This window comes from Protopterus annectens, chromosome 9.part0 (genome assembly GCF_019279795.1).
Source record: "Protopterus annectens isolate FY-2018-M chromosome 9.part0, PAN1.0, whole genome shotgun sequence".
NCBI classification, from domain to species: Eukaryota; Metazoa; Chordata; order Ceratodontiformes; family Protopteridae; genus Protopterus; species Protopterus annectens.
Window position 1 is genome coordinate 1,530,049,253 of NC_056743.1, and position 22,933 is coordinate 1,530,072,185.

Here is a 22,933-nt window from a genome sequence, read left to right on the forward strand (position 1 = left end):
TTTTGGATGTGTTACCAAAAGACAACTCCACCAAAGGAGACTCAGGGCTAATGTATTTCTCTTCATTAGAACCATAAGCCAAGGCAGAAGGCATTTGGGAAGAGTAAGACAAAAAACCCTCATCATATTCTGAATCCTCATCCGAGGAACTAGGTTCCCTAATCCTTTTAGAAGGAGTTTAACTCCAATGTGGAGTAGGTACAGAAACCCCTTGAGAGGCTTCAGGGCTAATAAGGCATTGAACAGACCAGGAGTAACCATCTGCCATTCCCTTTGAGAGTCCTTAAAATGTAGATAAGTTTTAGTCTATTTGTTTGGGACAGGGATATTAGCCCCAACAAACACAGGAGGTTCAGAACCAAGATGAGATTCAATACGAGTACCCAGAACCTCTTCCTGACCATAATCTGCAGAATCCCTCTAGGGCCCTCCAAGATAAAAAAAACATTGTTCCCCCTCAAAGTCCAGAGCGGACACCTACAAAGCCTCACAGGACGTGTGAAAGGAAGAATCCATGCTGGCCTCCGACAGGATCACAGCAGAGAAATCCAAAGTCGACACCAGATGGCTTATAGAGTTATCACCCGCTTCTAGAGAGACCTACAGTGGAGGCTAGACAGTCAAATAATCTGGCCAAGACTTCTTACCCTTTTTCTCTCTTAACAGAGGTACCAAAGGGGTAATAGATTCCGACATGTTACCTTGGGGTAATTGTTTAAGCCACTTGTTCTCAAGATAGATGGCCAAAGAAGACAACTGGCTTTCTACATGTCTTGGGGACAAATCCCTTACAAATACTACAGGAGGTACAGTTGTGGGAAGCATCCAAACAAAATAGACACTGTTTGTCTGTTTGTGACTATTCTTATGGGGAATCTGCCATCCACACTGAAATTTTTCCTTCTTGGATGACAAACTCCAGATAACTAAAAGAAAACAAGACCAACAGTAAGAAGAAAAAATACCCCAATGAGGCACTTACCTAACAAGTATTCAGCACAGAAAAAGGATGTTCAGACCGATGAGCGATGATGGTATTTGGTCTGGTGGCAAAGTTGTTCCAGGTAACTGCTTCTGTACATCACCTTTATGACCTATGCCTTATGTGGGGAACATGTCTGTGATGTAGAGAGCATATCAGATCTAAAGGCTATGATATACTGACCGGACGTTGGGCTATGCTTGACAGGATATCTCCTATGGTTAAGAATGCTGCAGCAGTGACATTGGAAGACATCTGTTTTTACTCAATGTACGGAATATTCTCTTGGCACATTTTATTCTCATCAGTATCCTTGACTGAAGGTTACCCCTTTCTACTGCAAATAAAATGAAGATAGAAGTCTCCTTTAATATGGCTGCATTTCTAGGCCTATGCAAGCATCCTTCTCATCCAATGTTACCACGAAGGCCTATGGTAGGAGGACAGGAAAGAGCTTGAATGGTTAACAGTTTGAACTTTAGCACCTTTAAACCCAAGACTGGCTTCCATGGGCAGTCTTTCCTTGGAACGAGGAATGGTCCTGAGTAAAACCCTTTGCCCTCTTCTGGTTGTGGTAATCTCTCTATGGCCCATACCTACAAGAGATCTCGTAACAATGATGGTACCAAGTATCTTCATCCTCCATGCACTGTAGAGATTCCAGATGTATATATATATATTTTGAACACAGCTTATGGGTGCAGACTATTTTCAGTATCAAATCATCTTTTGTGATTTTTCTCTCTCTCTTTCAAAAACCAAGTGCTCAGGTGGCCTTCCATCTTTTGGGTTGGTGACTTAAGGGAGCAACTAAATTAAAGTAGTGGTAAGTTGGGGTTGGGTTTCAGAGGTGGAAAAAGGATGTGTTCTACTAAACCGCAGCACAAATACTCTGACCAAAGTCTCTACTCAAACTCTCTAAGAAATAAAATGTTATACTTCTGCAAACTAGATTTTCCTCAAACCTCTCCCACTTCAAACGTCTACTAAAAGGCTACCTAATTAAGACTTGGCAATCCTCCTGCACTACCAAAGGCTGAACTAGTCCCTCCCTTCTTCCACCCCCAGCACACTTCTTTCCAATTTATTCTCTCCTAACATACTCAAGCTATTTCTTAGGTGGGGTACACATAATTTTGCCTAAGATACATTATCTAGTCATCTCTGTAGCAAAGAGTGTACTCAGTGCATTTAATGTCATCTCTATGAACCGTAACTTGTGAATTATTTAACTACAAAGTAGTTTTTCAACTTGCATATACATTGTGAATAAATATTTACACTATGTATGAACTGAAGTTTAATTTTTTTTACATAGCTGATCTGTTGTTCTTCAGCACTACATTTTGCAATAACCAACTGCAACCATATTATATCAATGAGAAGCTTTACTCCCTGGGCCTCCACTGAGAATGGGATATTATCCCAGTCAGACCTTCCTGGTAAACAAATGCCAAACTAATGGCTATTTTTCTATTAGGGTCTCAGCCCAGAGGGCTTCCAGGTTTCCCTTATTGGGCTATTTTTTCTTGTAGTTGGCTCTATTACACATAAACTGTTCTTGTTTTCCCTCTAGGGAGAAGACTAAACTTTTGTTTGATAATTCCTGGTGTAGATGAAGGCATAGCTGTGAAACAACTGATTAAAGACTACACAGCCTTGCCCTAAACACCTATTATTCAGGGGTCGAAATAACTGAGGCATTGAGCAGGTGAGCTTAATCACAGTCTGGCAGGTTGGGGTATTCATTGGCCAGGCAGGATTACTCATCACTAACACCAAGCTGCTGTGTTACAGAATGCATCTGCAGTATGACAGCTATGTTTTTTGACTGCTTTGTTACTTTGGAAGCTAGACTGCATTACACCTATGCAATGAAGAGCTCAGGACTCTGCATTATCTGGTAATGTCAGCCTTGTCCTTTGACAGAGGAGTGTTTCCTAGTATTTCAACACAAGCATTTGACATTTAAAAACCTTGCAGGAAAAGGTATAGACTTCCTTCCCAAAGGGGTCTGATATTTTATTTGCCTGTCATTCAGAGCTGGATTATTGGTTGGAGCCTTAAAAGGCCCTTTGATGGCATTCATAGACACCATGACTGATCAGCAATAGAATTTTTACAATGTCTGCAAGAATCCACAACCTTCTAAAAACAATCTGGTTTCCTTGAAGTGGGGTGGGGGTGGGAGTCTGGTTCTAAAAATGCATTACTAAATGCATTCACCAAGACTTTCATTTTTGACAATCCTGCTAAAGGACTTGGCTCAGGTAAGCCTAGTAGGTCTCTGTATCTCTACAGAGCATACGAAACCTCCTTAGATTCCAAATTTGAAATGATCCATCATTCTGCTGAGAGTATCAAATGAGAAATCCCCTGGTTTGGCAGCAGAGGATAAGATGTCCTCCAAGTCTGACATAACTAGAAGGGAAATGCATCATGTCCGCACAAGCTAGTTCATCATCCATCTGAGTCAGAATAATCAGCTTAACTTGGGAGTGAGGCAATCTCCCTTCTTAAAACTAGGTCTCCCTGACGCTGACTACTGCTCTGAGGGTGGCTGCAAGTTCTTAAGTGTACAAAATCCAGATTAACTTTTAAGTCCTGAGAAGCAAAAAGATGATGGCCAACTCAGCTCCAGCTTAGTAGATGGTGGACATCTGCTGTCTGGATGTCTCAGGTCTTCATGGTGTACAGAGGTAGGGGATACTCTTAATATTAGAACAGAGCTGTTTTTACCATAAATGTAGATGTTCGAGTGTATTCACTGCTGCAGTCATTACATTTGGGGTAATCCTGCTGGCAGGTTGCCCTCAGTCGGCCTGAATTCCAAAGTCTTGGGTCCTGCGTCAGCTGCTGTTGCCCCTTCCCTGACGTCAGGGGTATAAAAGATGCAGCAGACGCCATTTTCTTTAGTTTTTTCTTGTCCCAGATGTCAGGTGCCCCCTAAAAGGGTAGCCAAAATTTATATCTATAAATAAAATTGCATGCACCAAAATAAAAACTTTACCTTCATCTACAAGCAAATACACCACACAGGTTGTATAAATCAGAGAAGGAAAGATAAGTTCTATCAGCAGAAAAGGGGGGATGGCAGGTGGGGAACTTGGACTGCAACAGTGAATACACTCGAATATCTACATTTATGGTAAGTGTACACAACTGTACTATGTTCTTCGTATTTCACTGTTGCAGTCATTACATTTGGGTAGATTCCCAAAGCTATGGTTGGGAGGCTGGAGCTAAACAGCATTAGGAGCGGCTATGAGACCCTGAAGAACTGCAGTGGCAAAGCCTGCCCTGGATTTAGAGTAGAGTGGCAGATGACAGTGCTTTGTAAAGGTGTGCACTGAACTCCAGGTAGCTGCTTCTAAAATGTCCTTTGTTGGTACCCCCCTGAGAAAGGCTGCTGAAGTGGCTGCAGCTCTGGTGGAATGTGGCCTAATGCCTTTAGGCACTGGCTTTCCATGGTATAAGTAGCAGAAATGAATGCAGTGGCCTATCCACTTTGAAATAGTCTGCTTTGAGACAGCCTTTCCTTGTGATCCTGCAGCATATGCCACTAGTAATTGCTATGTCTTTCTGAAAACTCTGGTTCTGTCCAAGTAGAATCTAAATTGTCTGTGCACATCCAAAGAATGCAGAATTCTTTCCCCTTGTTCTGTGGATTTGGATAAAAAGTTGGCAGATGAATGGTTTGGTTAAAAGCCACACTGGACATCACCTTAGGCATAAATGTTGAGTTTGTCCTTGGGGAGAGACTGTTCTGATAAAAAATGATAAAAGGTTCCACAGCCATGAGTGCCTGTACCTCTAAAACTAGTCTTGCAGAAGTTATTGTTAGCAGCAGAGCTGTTTTCCAGGATAGAAACTTTATATCAGCAGTAGCAGCTGGCTCAAAAGGAGGCAGGTTGAGTTTTTCCAAAACATAGTTGAGGTTCCATGCAGGCATTGGTGATCTCCTTGGAGGCCTTACATTTTTGGCTCCTTTGAGGTGCTGCTTTAATAATGGATGAGAATAAATTGGTGGCTCTGCATTGTAATGAGCCGAAATGGCAGAGGCATGAATTTTAACAGATGAGAAAGAAAGGCCTTTATCCAGCATCTCAGTTAAGTATTGTAAAATCTGAGGATTATTTGGCACAGCTGTATTTGCTCCTTGTACCTGGTTCCAAGCACAGAATCTCTTCCACTTTCCAGCATAAGATTTTCTAGTACTAGGCTTTCTGGCTTCCAAAATGACATCCATCACAGCTTTGCTGAGAGGTGTGTTTTGTATGACTACATTATCCGCCATGCTGCCAGGTTTAAAGTCCTGAGTTGGCTGTGCAGGATCTGATTGTTTTGCTGGGACAGTAGATGAGGTACTTGAGATAAGGTCCAAGATGGGCATTGAGACAAGCTCCTTAAGATTGGGTAACCAGTGCTGGCGTGGCCAGTCCGGGGCAATCAGTATCATCATTGGCTTCTCCTGTCTGACCTTTAGGAGTACCTTGGGGAGGAGAGGCAGAGGGGGGAAAGGCATACACTGATAGGTTTTTCCAGCTGAAGAATAGGGCGTCCACTTTCCATGCCTGTCTGTGAAAAATCCTTGTGCAGAATCTTTTTAGATGGTAGTTGTAAGGGGATGCAAATAGATATATGTCCGGGCATCCCCATTTCCTTGTTATCATGCTGAAGACTTGTGGATCCAGCTGCCACTCGTGGGGATCCATGAGGTTTCTGCTTAGTTTGTCTGCCAGAGTACTTTTCCTTCCTGGCAGGAATTGTGCCTGCAGATATACTTAAGTCAAAGCTGTGTCCCACAACATCATTGCTAGTCTGCAAAGGGGGTAAGAATGTGTGCCCCCCTGCTTGTTTATGTACCACATCACCGTGGTGTTGTCTGTCTATCAGTAGTTGTCCTGGAAGAAGTATGTCCTTGAAGGCTGTCAGGGCATTCTGTACAGCTAGCATCTCTTTTTGATTGATATGTAGATGCATTTGCTTTGAGGTCCATGTGCCCTGAATGCATCTTCCTGCCATGTGGGCCCCCCAGGCATAATCTGATGCATCCGTTGTTAGTGTCTGCCTGGCTGGGGGGAATGTGAATGGCTGTCCCTTGTTTTGGTGACAAGCTGTTGCCCACCATCAGAACTCCTGTTGCAGGCAGGGAATGAGAGTAATTATAGTTTCCAGGCTGTGGCAATGTTGACTCCAAACACTTTTTAGGTACCATTGAAGTTTCCTCATATGCAGTCTTGCATATGGAATCAGTAGGTTGCAGGATGCCATGAAGCCCAAAGCCTGCAGAATTTTTCTTGCAGATAACTGGGCCTTTTTGCTAACATTCTGAAGTAGGTAGTCAGTTGCCTTTGTTTGTTTGGCGTGAGATAAGCCATCTGGGCAGTTGTATTCAAGCTTGCACCCAGGAATATTATCTCTTGAGAGGGTACTAGTTTTGATTTCTGTTCGTTGACTGTGTACCCTAGGCACGTTAAAAGTCTCTTCACAAACGCCAGATGCTGTAGCAGAATGTCCTTGGTCTCTGCTTGAAACAGGCAGTCGTCCAAGTAAGGATATATCTGTATTCCTTTTTGTCTGCAGAAAGCAATTAACTGGTGCCAGGCACTTTGTGAATACCCTGGGCGCAGTAGATAAGCCAAAGGGCAGTGCAGAGAATTGGTAATGCTTTGAACCAGCCTTGAATCTGAGGTATCTTCTGCATGATTGTCTGATTGAGACATGCAGGTATGCCTCTTTTAGGTCTAAAGTGACGAGCCAAGCCTTTCTGCCCAGCATGGGCAGAAGCTGCTGCAAGGTCAACATTTCAAATTTTGGAATATCCAGGAAAGTGTTTAGGATAGGTCCAGTATTGGTCTCCATGCTTTGTCCTTTCTGGGTACCAAGAACAGTCTTGAGTACAATCCTTGTCCCTGCTCTTGCTGTGGCACTTGTTGAATAGCCCCCATGTCCATGAGGGATGACACTTGTTTTTGAACCTCTGACCATTGATTTTTTGGCAGGTCTGGCCAACCGTTTGCCCTTGGCAGGGTATGGAAGTGAAACTTGTAGCCTTGTGACACTATGTCTAGAACCCATTTGTCCTGGGTTATAATGTGCCAATTTTGAGAAAAAAGTGCTATTTTCCCCCTAAGTGTGCTGCCAGTAAATAAGTGCTTGGTGCAGGCAGGGGGAAGTCACTGGGACTGTTTCCTGTAAGGTTGTGATTTGTCTTCTCCACTTTTGGAGGTAGAAGCACCCCATTGTTTAGACCTGTACGAACCTTGTGGCTGGGATCTGCCTCTAGGGCGTCTGGATCTGCCCCTGAGGTCTGTCTGACACTGGAAAGGACCAATTCTTTGTATGCCAGTGTCTGCTAAACCTAGGTGGCTGTACTTGTAAAAAATCTTTGACCGTTTGCATAGATTTAGCTTTGTGCTCCATTTTCTTTAACACCTCTTCTGCCATAACACCAAACAAGGTATCATGCTGTAATGGTGCATCTAATAATTTAGCTTTGACATGATCAGGCAGATTTTGTTCCTTTAACCAAGCATGCCTCAAAATTACAGAACGCGTTACTGCAGCCCTGCAGGAGGCCTCCAGAGAATCAAAACCACATTGCAAAGTATGTTTTCCAACTTGTTCAGCTGCATGCAATAAATCCTGCATTTTTTTGTTATCTGCACATTCAGAATTTATAAACATTTTCTGTTTAAGCAGTGTCATGACATATTGCTGATATTTGAGCATGTGAAACTGGCAGTTTAAGGCCCTTCTAGCCAAGGTTGCAGATGTGTAAATCTTTTTTCCCCATCTATCTAGTGCCTTAGAATCTCTGTCAGAGGGGGTAGGGTTTTTTGCAGTGGAAGCCTTAACCCCTTTGGGACCCAGAGAAATAGTTTCTGGGTCTGCAGCAGGGCTTTTGAAAAGGAATTTATGAGAGTCAGGAACCCTGTAGTATCTTGTCAGGCTTAACAGGAGCTGGAGGTAAGGAGTCAAGGGTTAGACTAGACTCTGAAAACACATCATCTACAATGTCTAACACAGGTGGAATAGCTATAGGCCTGTGTTGAGGAAGTAGAAGAAAGTCCCTGAGCCTCTTCTTCTGAAAACTCTTGGCTCTCCCAGTGGAAATGCTCCCTGATGGTATGCAAGGTTTCCCCAAAGGAATAGTCTTCAGGAGGAGAAGCTGAAGGGATAGACTCTTCAGCATCAGAATCCTCATGGGGGGGAAGAGAATATTCCTGATCAGAGGTGGAATCTGAGGAAATGGAAACCTGATATGAAGATTCGTAGTCTGTCTCTTGCCTAGGCCTCTTATCAGGAGGAGGATGGGAACCCCTGATCAAGGTAATTAAGTCTTCGGCCATTTTGAGCATCTGCTTTTTGGACATGGAAGCCTGTCCGTGTGACTGGTGAACTTGTTTCTTTGCCTTTAAAGGTGCTTTAGTCTTTGCCTTTGAAACTGTAGTTGGTTTAATGTATAATTGTTTAGGTCTGAAAACACCCTCAGAAGCTGATGCCTGCTCAGTGGCTCCGGACCCATCTGAGGGAATTGTCTCCGAGGCTCCAATACCTTGAGTATCCAGCGGCCTGACCGACTCCACGTGGGAGTTGGTAGCAGCCTGCAACTCAGTAGTGGGCATCAGGGGCTGCGAAAGCGCCTCACTGAGAACCGGTGACTGACTTAGGGGAAGCTTCATCGTTGGTTTTGGACCTCGGCTGCCTGCCTTTTTCTTTTTCCTTGCGTTTCTTGTGAACTCCGGTAGTCGGATGGCCATCGCACGGCATTGCATAATTAAATCTGCACCCAAAATAGCTAAGTGCAGAATCGTACCGACGCTTAATAGTGCGTTGGTTAAATCTAGCACAAAACAGACAACTAGAAACGTCGTGGTCAGGGCCTAGGCAAGGAATACAGTAAGAGTGAAAGTCCTTGAGGTATTTGCTTTCCACAAGAAATACAATTATTAACTTTTTCTGACATCGGTCTGGAGCAAGAAAAAAAGGTTCCCCAACAGGGTACTTAGCTTTTAATGAAGACTTCAGATCTGAAACTCGAACACGAAAATCTCAGGAGTCGGCCGACCGGCACTTGCGAACTGCTTCGGCATCGGGCACCAGGCGGCAAGAAAGACTAAAGAAAATGGCGTCGGCTGCATCTTTTATACCCCTGACGACTTGACGTCAGGCAAGAGGCGACAGCAGCCGACGCATGACCCAAGACTTTGGAATTCAGGCCGACTGAGGGCAACCTGCCAGCAGGATTACCCCAAATGTAATGACTGCAACAGTGAAATACGAAGAAAGTACAGTTTTGTACCTACCATAAATGTAGATGTCCGATAGATATGCAACTGCAGTCATGACATATGGGTTGTCCTGCCTCAGGCAGCCCTCGGTCGGCCGAATTCCAAAGTTTGGGTCCGGCGTCGGCTGGTGTCGCCTCCTCTCCGACGTCACAACGGCTGGAGTATAAAGGCATCGGCCGACGCCATCTTCTTCAGTGTTTCTTGCCCCAGATGCCAGGTGCCCTCCTAGGAAGGCTAAATTTGGTATATGGATAAAATAATCCCAAACATGCACAACAGTAATAAACAGATACACCATAGGAGATACCCCCAGCTGAAGGGAAGAGGGGTAGGGACCCAAAAGAAGGATACAGAGGGGTAGGAGGGTGGGAAAATCCGACTGCAGTTGCATATCTATCGGACATCTACATTTATGGTAGGTACAAAACTGTACTATGTCCTTCAAGAATGCAACTGCAGTCATAACATATGGGTTGAGTACCATAGCCAAGCTGGGGTGGATGGAACTATGATAAGGATGGTGTAGCTAAAATCCCTGCAGGACTGCCAAAGCAAAGCCTGCTCGGGATCTGGAGTATAAGGGCAGGTTGTAGTGCTTGGTAAATGTATGCACGGAGCTCCATGTAGCAGCTTCTAAAATGTCCTTTGTTGCCACTCCTCTTAGGAAAGCTGTGGAAGTGGCTATAGCTCTGGTGGAATGTGGCCTGATATTGGCTGGCACACCTTTTCCATGGAAAGAATAGCAAAATCTGATGCAATGTCCAATCCATTTTGAAATTGTTTGCTTGGAGATTGCTTTTCCTTGTACTCCAGCAGCATAGGCTACAAACAGCTGGTCAGACCTTCTGGTGGCCTTAGTTCTGTCCAAGTAGTAGCGTAATTGTCTGTGTATGTCCAAAGTATGCAGTAGTTTTTCCTCCTTATTTTGAGGATTGGGGAAGAATGCAGGTAAATGAATAGCTTGATTTAGACACACCCTGGAAATTACTTTTGGCATGAATGTAGGATTGGTTCTTAGAGACTCTGTCTTGATGAAAAATGAGGAAGGGGGGCACTGCCATGAGTGCCTGTATCTCCGAAACTCTTCTTGCAGAGGTGACTGCCAACAAGAAGGCCGTCTTCCATGACAGAAATTGCATTTCTGAGGTTGCTGCTGGCTCAAATGGAGGAAGAGTTAGTTTTTCCAACATGTAGTTGAGGTCCCATGCAGGTACAGGCTGTTTTCTGGGAGGTTTGATATTCTTTATCCCTCTTAGAAACTGTCTTAGCAGAGGATGCGAAAACACTGGAGGGTCACAGTTGTATTTTGCTGAGATTGCTGAGGCATGAATCTTTATTGAGGAGTATGAGAGTCCAGTATGAAATAGTTCTGCCAAGTATTCTAATATTTGAGGTATACTCAGTAATGCTGTGTCCTGACCCCTGTTGGCATTCCAGATACTGAATCTCTTCCACTTGGCTGAATAGGTTTTTCTGGTGGAAAATCTGCGTGCTTCCAGCAAGAACTCTTGAACAGATTTGGAAAGAGAGTCTGGTGTTGAAGTCATGGTAGCCTCCAGGCTGTCAGATGCAATGTTTTCAGGTCTTGATGTAAGGTCCTGTAATTGTGTTGAGTTAGGAGCAGGGGCCATAGGGTCAGAGGCCATGGTTTGGTCCGAGTTATGGTCAATAGCAATGGGTACCAGTGCTGCCTCGGCCAGTCTGGAGCTATCAAGATGCCTGTTGGTTGTTCTGCTTTGATCTTCAGTATCACCTTGGTCAGCAGAGGTAGGGGAGGGAATGCATAAATTTTTAGAGAATTCCAGCTGAAGGAGAGAGCATCCGTTTTCCAAGCTAGAGGGTGGTGAGTCCTTGTGCAGAACTTTTCCAGGTGATGATTTAAGTGGGAAGCAAAAAGATCTACGTCCGGTCTTCCCCATGTCCTTGTCAGTTGAGAGAAAATGTGAGGGTGCAGCATCCATTCGTGTGGATCCATGAAATTTCTGCTCAGATTGTCCGCCAGTACATTGTCCTTGCCTGGTACAAACTGGGATTGTAAATGTATCCTCAGGCTCAGGGATTTTTCCCAGAGAAGCATTGTTAGTCTGCAGAGGGGGTAAGAATGAGTGCCTCCCTGCTTGTTAATGTACCACATGACAGTAGTGTTGTCTGTCCTTATTAGCAAATGTCCCTGTTTTAGTGTTTTTTCTAAAGTCTCGATGGCATGTATCACTGCCAACATCTCCTTTTGGTTTATGTGCAGATGTCTTTCTCCTTTGGGGTCCAAAGACCTTGAATGCATCTGCCCTCCATGTGCGCCCCCCATCCATGGTCTGAGGCGTCTGTTGTTATCATTTGGTCTGCTTGAGGTCTGTTGAAAGGCATGCCTTCATTTAGTTGACTGGCTTGAGCCCACCATAGAAATTCCTTCTTCAGACATGGAATAAGTGGGATTATGTCCTCTAGGGTTGAGACCATAAGTTTTTTAGATACCATTGCAGCTTTCCCATTTGAAGTCTTCCCAAAGGTATCAGAAGGATGCAAGATGCCATGAAACCCAGGGCCTGCAGGATTTTCCTTACAGTCAGCTGGGAAAGCTTTGCTAGGCCTTTGAAGTACTCTGGTAAATGCTGCTGTTTTTCCTCTGTGAGGTAGGCCATTTGTTTTTCCGTGTCCAGTTTGGCTCCTAGGAATATAATTTGTTGGGATGGTAGTAAGTTTGACTTCTGAATGTTGACTGTGTATCCCAAGGCCTGCAGTAGATGCATGACATAGTCCAAATTCCCTTTTAAGGTTTGTTGGTTGTCTGCTTGTATGAGACAGTTGTCCAAGTAGGGGTATATTTGAATCCCCTGCAGTCTGCAGTGTGCCACTACTGATGCCAGGCATTTGTGAACACTCTGGGCGCAGTAGATAAGCCAAACGGCAATGCTGAGAATTGATAATGCTCTGTCCCTGCAAGAAATCTGAGGTATCTTCTGCAGCTTTGTCTGATTGGGACATGCAGGTATGCCTCCTTGAGGTCCAGAGTGACCAGCCAAGACCCCTTGCCCAACATGGGAAGAAGTTGCTGCAACGTCAGCATTTTGAACTTTGGCACAATGAGGAAAGTGTTTAGAGTTGACAAGTCCAGTATGGGCCTCCATTTGTTTTCTTTTCTTGGAACAAGGAACAGTCTTGAATAAAATCCCTGGCCTTGTTCCTGAGGAGGAACCTTTTCTATTGCTTTTATACTTAATAGCTTGGAAACTTGAGTGAGTGCCTCTGCCCTTTGATGATGTGGCAGGTTTGGCATGCCTTGTTTTATTGGTAATGTGTGGAAGTGGAATCTGTAGCCTTTGTCTATCAAATCCAGAATCCAATTGCCCTTGGTTAAGATATGCCAGTTTTGTGAGAATAAGGCTAATTTTCTGCCCAAAGGTGCTTCTCTTTGAACCCTTGTAGGCGGTACGAAAGTCAAGTCATTGTGATTGTCCTTGTGGTGCAGCTGAGTTGTCTGCGCCACTTCTTTGATTTGGAGGTTGCCATTGGCATCCCCTGTAAGATCCTCGGTATTGCCCTCTACCTCGGGCACGTCTGCTTTTTCCCCTTTGAAATTTGTCAGAGCCGGGGAAGGACCAATTCTTGGAGGGCCAGTTTCTGCTGAATCTGGGTGGCTGAACCTGAAGGAAATCCTTGACTGAAAACACAGGAGCTGACCGACCGGCACTTGCGAACTGCTTCTGCTTCGGCACCGCGTGGCAAGAAAGACTGAAGATGGCGTCGGCTGATGCCTTTATACTCCAGCCGTTGTGACGTCGGAGAGGAGGCGACACCAGCCAACGCCGGACCCAGACTTTGGAATTCGGCCGACCGAGGGCTGCCTGAGGCAGGACAACCCATATGTTATGACTGCAGTTGCATTCTTGAAGGACATCATCAGGGATGCCCTCATGAACCAACAATGAGAGGATACTGACTCCATAATCAGAAATCAAGACAGACACATCAGAACTAGAATCCAGTGGGAGGCATCTGGATGAAGTGATGACTAAAATAGTTTGACTCAGAAGGATGCACAGTCATCAGAGCAAGTGGCAACCACCAGAGGCCCTAGACTAATTTGTAGGAGTTAGGGCTGGTGACTATGGAAGCGCCTTATTGGACCAGACACCCCCCAATCCCAGGGAGGTCTTTGGCTTCTAAACAGATACCACCCTTCTCCCTTATACACATTTTTTTTTGTCAATCAGATAAGGTCATTGGATAAACTGTCTCTTTTAGAAGCAACTCAGGAGCACTGCCTGGGTTACCGGACTTCTCAGGGGTGTACAAGTAGGCAAACAAAAGTGGAAAGAATCAAATCCTGTACCCTGGATACAGGGAAGCAGCTCATTAACAGCAGAATGTTAGCCCTAGGCTCTGCCAGACCTTCTTGCAAGGGCACCTTTTTTTTGTGTGTCATCTGTGAGTAAGCATGGCCAATGCCATAATGGCCTTGGTCAAGGCACACAACCTTTTTTGGTTAAAATAGTCCTGGAGAGTTTTACCTCTTCAAATAATGACCTTCTGGCTGAAGCATGCACCACGATGGCAGTTAGGGATGATGTGCTTACAACCCAAAAATAATAAAACACTGGGCTTGGAAGTCTTTATGTGGGATCGGCTTCCTACATTAAATGCACTTGTGCACTTAGAAACAAACTACTGATGTCTAAATCTGACACTCAAAAAGTTGTAACAGATATAAACGTGTACAGTATAACCAAAGGGATAAGGAAAGTTTTCCCAGTGCTGTACTTATCTGAAAACTTTGAAGCCAGGCCAAACTGACAAATGTTAACACAATATACCTTGAAGTTTGCTTGTACAGTGGCAAAAAATGTACCTGTTATATCACTGATGTGCTGTCTGGCAGCTGGTACAATTTAAGACTGAGAGATGTGGTTGCAATGGTACAAGGTCCGAGTCCCGAAGCCTTCATTTGCCTACTTTGTGACCTTCAGCAAGTCACTTAACCAAACACTGCTCCTGGGGTTGTCCCTGAAAAGGGACTGTGTGTTCAATGAAGCTATCTGGTTAACACATGATTATGTCCTGGTGGGAGTGAGCTTGTTCAGCCAGGACAGCTCTGAAACTTAGGTCAGACATCAGTTTTTTCTGCAGAAGTCAGCACTGCTGTAACAGTGGACCATACAACGAACATCTACAATGCAGTAATAACAGTCATGATGAACATCAGCTGTTCCACTTTCTTAAAGTGATGCACTCTCTTCAGTTAAAGCCCAAGATAATGGCACACCATCAAAGGTGTGAAGAAACATTTTGCTCCTGGTTTCTTTCTCAGTAATAAAACACCTAGATGAAAGGACTAGTTTAAGGATAGTTGTGATACCATTTTCAAGGGGAAATGTGGAGGGGTTCTAAGGGAAACTATATTCATTTGAAAGACCAGTTAAGGATTCCTAAAAATAAGTGCCTGTGGCTTCAAGATCTTGTGAGCAGGAGGGACAGATATAAGGAAAATCAATTTTCAAGAAAAACTTCACTGTTACTAAATCTGCATACTTGAATGGTGAACAGTAATAAAATTCAGATCTCACTGAGGGGAAAGGCTTCATTAAAGGAAAGAGATGCAGTTTCTCTTTAAGGAACTGCATGACTAGCTGATGTTGGATCTTTTCTGCCCCTTAAATAAGGTAATGATGAGAACAAAAGGAACAACTACACTGAATAAGGAATGTAGTGTTTGCAAGGTTGTATGTCTACTGAACTTGGAAAGTCTGTCAGGTTGATGACTGAGACAGTGAAGTGAATCTTGTAACTGTTTTGTCAGTCATTTTCTGTTAAATTTAACTTCATAGGCTGGCTTATCTACTGGTGATGCTGCCTTGATGTCTTCAGTCCCAGTGTAGCCTACCTCTAGCGTGAATGTACTATGGAGAATCACCTTGCTACCAACAGTCTGGAAAATGTACATAATGTGGTTTGGACATATTTAAGGAGACTTTTTTGGAGTTGAATAATAGTCAAGCTTATCTGGACTATTTTACCATTACTGTTCACTTTCAAATGTCCTTCATATTGACTTTTTACTTTAGTTCTGACTATTTTAACAGAGTGGGTTAAACTACATATTTGTTTATTTAATGCTATTTTATTTTTCTGATTTGCTTATTTGCTGTCATCTACACAGTGCTTACAAGACAAGCACTATAATAAACCTGAAGTTGAATAAATTAAGGTTCATATCATACAAGTGCCTGAGACAGACAGGGATTACATGCAAGTGAACTGACTGGGACAGTAAAGGATTCCGCTATTCCCACACGTAGAAACTCTTCAACGGGTAAAATGCACCAGACAGGTGGAAAACATCCTGTCAGCCTCATTCATGTTTGGCATAACAGAAAGAGAAATCATCTTGCAGAATTAAAGGCTCAAAAGCTAGTTCCCCGAGATGGGAGACGTGCTATCACCCCAACCATACAAAGTTACCCTTGACTAGCATTATGAGTGTCTATAGTTATCTAGTACCTGAACAACCTAAAACCACATGCTTTGAGTCATCAAGGGGTGATCATAGTAAGTTTTTTCTTTTCTTCATTAATTCTACCATTGAATTCTACAATGAGATAAGGAATTACATACAATGGAGAAAATGTGTATAGCAATCTACCTCACCAAGACATGGAAAATGCATTCACTATGGACTTCTTCCCTGTAACATTAAACAGAAGAGAACTGCTTCAATACAAGGTGCATATAGAAGTCACTACTATTGTAATACATTTTGGATACACCCAAATCAGAGATTACTGCCATATCTGCAACTCCAAAAAAAGAAACAGGCAAGCATTTCAGAGGGTCCACTAAAATGTTCACTTCCTGAGTGCTTCCAGGTTGAATACATTACATCAATAATGACAAGATGTACACAGGAGACTACAACTCAAGTCTCCTACTCCTCCTGACAGTGGCAGGAAGAAATAGTGCCACAGATAATCCAAACACCATCATGAGCTTCAAAGGTTTTTTCCAAAGGCTGGGTCATACACTGTGAAGCTGTAAGAATGATACGAGTTATAGTCTTTTTCTATCTTGGGCAGAATGGCCTGTCTCCTTAGACTCTTCATACTATACTAACAGAGAGGGAAGTACCACCCACCCATAAACCCTAGCATGGACAAACTCATGAAGAGATGACTTGTGGAATTCAGCATGTGCTAAGAGTGCCATTCTTCAGGCTGGAGAGAGCAGGTCCCAAGGGGATACATCTGCTAAAGGTGGTGCAAGGAATAATAAAGTCTGCAGAGAGTTTGGTGTTGGCATCAGGCCAGGTTGAAAAAAAAGGTAATTAAAGAATAATAATCTAAACATACCCAGCAACTGGCAGTAAAACCAATGACCAAAAACAAAGCTGCCACAAACCACAGAAACTGAAGAATCCACAGCAGGATAAAAATAAATAGTTTTACTAATGTAATTAAAGAACACAGTTATCAGTATCTACGTTTCTTCTATGAAGAAAACATAAAAATGACACTATTCTGCAGTCAACTAGGCAAGTAATTTTTTTTTGCAAGAACTGGGAAGCTTGGCACAAATTACATAGACTGGTATTAAGGTGGACTACAGGCCTACAATTCTCAATTTTTGAATAAGCTTCATTGAGGCTAGGGATTAATATTAGTTTTGTAAAACTGAGGTGCTCGTCTGAAAGCCATCCTAAAATAATTAACATTTGAAAATACATTTTAAGATGTATGGAGCTAATGTCCTGCAAGGTGACATTCATTAGGAAGATCACCTGGTCCAGAGCTTTTTCTCTTGAAAATTGTGTCATTTTTTTTAATTTGTTCCAGATTTACATTAAACTGAAAAGGTACTACTTTATAACTGAAAGTCGCAAAGAAAATTTGTGAGATTATTTACCCAAGGATAACCTGTTATCTATAAAGGATAATGACAGATATCTATTATCCGGGAAGAGGGGTAGCATGTATTGAAAAGGCCACAAGTCAACTCACTTGGATGACTGAGGCATGCACACAGAAAGCGAATCAGGGCTGAAAATGTTATAAAGCCCTCAGTACTCCAAAGAATACTGGCACTGCTCCAGGCTCATGCCCCTCTCGTCTTCAGGGAAACAGCGGGCCATACAGCTATGGCCAGAAAGAAGAAAATCAAACAGATAATCAAGAAGGCAAGTTTGAAAGCCAGAAGTGGAATAGAGCAAAAAAAAAAAAAAAAAAAGGCATCACCGCACAAGCCAAATGGCATGACCATGTGCCATTGCTTTGCAATCCCAAGTCCAAAAAGGTGACAAAAGTCAATGTAAACCATCATGGGAGAAAGTACGGAGTCTCAGTCAGGACAAGGAATGAGAGACAGCAGAACATTTTGGCTTTTCTAAGGAGAGGCTCACCATCCCACTGAGAAGCAGAATCTAGCTTTTAGCTCTAAAAAGACTGACTGCTGTAATCCCAGGCTGCACGTGAAAAATGCCCATGTGGATTAGTATTCTACCCCAGCTAACAGACAAGTTCTGTAAGTAGTAAAGAAATGAGAAATGGAGGAGCTGGATACTCCATCTCAGTCTAACACATGGTACTGTGTACATCTGAGACCATGAAAGCTAAAGAAAAGTCTGAAGTGTGCAAAGATAGGACTATCAAATTAAGCCAGTGTGTGTGTGGGGGGGTGTTGATGGGGGACCTCATTTACTCCTAATCATCATCAATACAGTTTTTGCATGGAGTTAAGGTGACAAGTCAGAATGCTGCCACCTCCTTCTATTTAGAACCCCTCTCCTAACTTCTTCTGCAGTTATAGACTGCTCCAAGTCTTCTTCACAGAAAATCCATCCATCTCTTAACTGGGCATCTTTATCTCCTCTTGCCCTCCTACTGTTTTGCTCAAACTTACTTGATTTCTGCTTTCCTGCAATTATGCAATTGTGACTCAGCCACTGTAACCTGTTCTTGACTTTCTGCAATTGGAGCTACTTTGGCTGGAGGTCTGATGTCCTCATCTGTCTCGAGGTATGCACCGTACTACCTATCTCAGGTGCTTCGTCTCTCCAACATCTCAAGTTTCCTCAGTTGCTCTGCCTTCACTGCCCAAAGCTTCTGTTCCATACAAAAGCCATGGTCATATAGCAGGTTTTATAAACCCTTACTTTGTAGCTTCTTTGGCATTCTTCTATCACACATTATGACAGACACTTTTGTGCTAACTGGCTGTAGCACCGCCAAGTCTAGCTTTAACTCCTCATTCATAATAGCTTCTCCTCAGCTGCAACCCTTCTAATAAAGGCCATCCTATATTGAAAGGATGGATCTAGAAAAAAGGCAGGCCTGACCAAAAAAAAAAAAAAACAAAACAAAACAAAACAAAAAAAAAACACTGAAAATCTTTGCAAGAAATCCCTCTGTCAAAAAAGGTCTGTAAAATTATGCCAAGGTGCTTGACGACCCAAAGAGGAGCTCTATTTAAAATTGCTAACAGTAGAATTATCTTGAACAAACTTCTCAGAATCTAAAATTTATGAGAAAGTCTTCAGTTTCAGTTGTCTAGATGCTGCCAAAAACCTTTCAGCTAGTACTACCTGACAACCAGATTACACATGTAACTTGCTGTTTGCATCTATTAGAAAGTAAAATAGTTAAAAAGTACAGCTACTGAAGACACTCACCTCCTTTGTACTCATTAATAGCATCTCCTAAGGCATCAATTGATTCAATGTCAAGGTTGTTTGTGGGCTCATCCTGTCAAAAAGCACAAAAAGAAATGTTAAACAGCTATAATTAATGTATAAAACAGTAGTTTTATAAACACTCGAGAACCATGCATTACACAGGAGAGGAAAAAGACCACCTAAAATAAAAGCAGTTGCTTGAGTTCATTCAGTGACAGCAGAAGTTCAAACGTCACATCAAAGCTGCAAAAATGAACTGCATGAAAGTGAAAACTCAAAGCAGACAGCAAATGTCACAGCTTGAACTATTTCACCAGTCAGAAATCCACAGGGATACATGAATGGACGTGTGTGTGTTTCAGCAGTCAGAGGAAGTCTGTAAGAGAGTAACATGCAATGGGTGTAACCTCATCCAATGCCAGTAAGACACACCCCACTATGAAAGAATGTACTAATGCATCACACTCATTTCTTGGACCAGAGGTGGGCACACACACACAGCTTTAAGTGAGGGGGAAAAAAAACACTTTTTGGGAAGGCACTAAAGAGCCCTGAAAAAGTAAAGCAACCTATCTGAATACAAACAGAACTAAATACAAGTGGAATAATCTAAAAATACTTCCAATTGCCTAATGAGGGAAACAAAGCAGCACACCCAAACAGTTAGGGTTAACATTTTGCAATACAAAAATACACAAAAAGACAAATCTGAATAGTGTACAAAGTTAGCTAAACAAAAAGTGCCAAACCTAGAACATGCTGGGCCAAAGAGATGGAGAATAGGATGGCCTGTCTTGCAGTAGCAAATATGTTAACTGAAGATCTACTGTTGCAGTAAAGCACATTCACATAAGCGTACCATGTTCATAACATGGATCGCTACTGCAGGACTTCATTACCTGAATAAGTCAGTACCAAGCAGTGTGTGTCCTCAAAGTCAACCAAGTGGTTAGTCAAAAACATACCATGAAGGCCAGACAAAGCAAATCCTCTATCTCTTGACTATTCAACTTATAAGGCATGTGGAATCCATAACGACATCCAAGTGACGAAAGCCTCATAGATGCTTTCTACAGATACTACTATAAAGAAAGCTATAGTGGTAGTTGCTGTCATAGTAGAATGGGAATGAACCACTCCGGTACTTTTCAATAAAAAATGCAGTCGCCATCCATGTGAAAAACTTCTAATTAGTAACTGTCAAATAACATTGTTCTATCAAGGCTGCACAAACAGCTGAGTCAACTGTCCCAGTGATTTAGCCCTTTTAAAGAGTACCCAAATTCTCTTTGCACATCCATGGCACGAAAACTATTTTACACTTGCTCTTCAGTTTATGACAGAAAACAAGCAACTGGATAGAATGGCTCAAAGAAATTTCAGACCAGTTGGTTATTTTAAGGGGCATGGAATAATTTAAACATGAGATGCATGGCTTCTTTGAAAAGAAGCCAATCAGTGTCCACTCTGCTGCACTAATGATCTAGCATGGGATAAGCTAGGATTTCTTTCTTTTTGTTGCTGTTACAATACACAAACCAGATGGCACAACTGTACACTAAATCATATTTCTTGATCTTTTATATACTTTACTATTACCACAAAACTACATATTTTATCGTTGAGAAGACATTACACCACAATGATCATTTGAATTTAATTTCAACTCTACACCTATCATGTCAGTTGCAAAATTCAAGTCATAAGCAAAAAAGGATCTCATCCAAAAAACTGCTTCACAGCTGTAGCCAGCACCACTAGTGTAGAAGTAAAAGCTTCAACATACAGCCTAGGTGACCTGGGTTCAATTACTGGCTCAAGCAATTTGAGCAGGCAGGGAGGGGAGGGCACTTGCTCAGGACACATTCACACTATTGAATTCCCTTGGTGGAGATCAGGGAAAACAACAGTGTGTTGCCTGTGGGTGGGTCAGACACTCCTGCTAACTGTAGCCCCTTGAGGAAGCAAAGGGTGGAGCAGCACTGATGTCGCATACATGACCCACCCCCAGTTTGTTATTCGGTGTGGGAATATATAACGAAAAGCACTTCTCTGCAGCCATCTGAAGTTGCCCAAGGTGCATCAATCTCCTTACAAGTCCTGAACATAGTATGAGGTTAAAAACAAAAAGCAGAGAACAACCACAGAGCTTTAATAAAATAACAAAATGCCAACAAACACAGTAAGATAAAGAACTTTTCGTCTAGTTGGTAACTAAATTTCCTGAAACACCAGTGTTTGAATCAAATTCTCATAAATACCCTCTCCCCCCACTCAACATCTTAATTAACTAGTTTATGAAGCTGGTGAGTCAGTTATCACAATTACTACCCTCCTTTTCAACCTCTCCACTATTGTAAAAAAAATACAACCAATGCCTATAATACTATAAAATAAAAATAGAATAGACAATAAAGGCAATAAATGGCAATGAAAAAAATGATACATACTAGACAAATAACATTATAACAACTATAAATGCCTAATCTTGGACAATATTAAAGAAAATTTCACAATTCTAAAAGTGGCTGTGTCAAGTAACAATTATGCTAACTTGACCCAAAAATGAAATCTAAAAACAGACTATATACATATATACAGGTCTAACCAAAGAAATATAATAATAATAATACATACACATATATATATATATATATATATATATATATATATATATATATATATATATATCTAACAATGCTAACTTATAAACAGAATAACTAAATAAACAATTCTCCTACTATCTTAAGTTCAAAAGTCACTGTATAGAACACATTTCGTTAAGGCCAGGGAAAAAATATGCATCCAGGTGAATTTGCCACATTAATTCTAGCTTCTCTAATAACAAGATGTCAGTCATGCAATTACTGTAAATTTATAGAAATTGGATACAACTTTAATATCAGGAAGGTTTAACTGCAATTCTAGTTTTGTGGTTTATTTAGCCCAATGTCAATTATGTGCCGCTTTCTACATCGGGAAGACTGATCGTAAATTGAGGGAGCAGGTATATGAACATACATATAATAATAGGAAGGAGAAAAAAGAAAATGCACTAATCACATCAAGTTGAATCCTACCCATATATTTAGGGCTATTGACCACATTCCGAAAGACTTAAGGGCTGGACCGAGGTCCCTGTTATTAGAGAAGCTGGAATTAATGTGGCAAATTCGCCTGGATGCATGCGTTTATTAAAGCTCTGTGTTGTCTGTACATTGTTCTCTGCTTTGTTTTGTTTTTAGTTCTGAGTTTGTTGTAGTTTTCATGAATAGTATGAAGTTAGTCTGGGGGAGGCAAAGTCAGTTTGACAGACACACTAGCGAAGGAGAAAGTTTGAAGGTAGGTGATGGTCAGCTGCAAGGAAGCACAAATGAGTAGAAAATATTTTACAGCCACACGAGAAGCTTCATTTAGATACAAAAGCATACAAACAGTTACGTTATGTTAGCCTGATCTTATTACAATACTGTAGAATCCAAGATGCTGAATTGGAAGCAGATTCTACTGCTTTGAAACAAAAAAGTCCAAAAACCACAAAATCCAAGAAAATGCCCAGCAAACGGATTCCTCTCCAAAAATATTTATTGCAGATAATCCAAATCACATGGAAAGCAAATGAAAACTCCAAGTGAGGATTAAGCCACCATAAGCGCTTTCATCCCCAAAAGTACACATAACATGGAATTTCATCAGATGGCTGCAAAAAGACATCATATCCTTTAAATACATTTGTTGTGACATCACTTCTCCCCCAGAAAGACAGAAAGAAAATAACCACAACTCATGCATTTTAAAAGTCAGCAATTATGAATAATCAGACCATACAAAATATATACATGTATGCATCCTATAAAGCAAATTTTTTTAAAAGTATATGTTAAAAAAACGTATAATAGAAAATAAAAATAAAATAATAATAAAATAAAAGTTAATGATAATGTGTACTTTTGGGGAAGAAAGCGCTTATGGTGGCTTAATCCTCACTTGGTGGAG

General features: G+C 42.0%; 1 protein-coding gene across 1 annotated transcript in view; it reads right to left on the bottom strand.

The window, feature by feature from the left end:
• ABCF1 (ATP binding cassette subfamily F member 1) overlaps positions 1 to 22,933 on the bottom strand; it is a 1,329,408-nt gene that overhangs the window by 21,098 nt on the left and 1,285,377 nt on the right. The window contains exon 17 of the mRNA XM_044082281.1: positions 18,935 to 19,007. Coding sequence (XP_043938216.1) covers positions 18,935 to 19,007 — 73 coding nt within the window. The remainder of the gene's footprint in view (positions 1 to 18,934; positions 19,008 to 22,933) is intronic.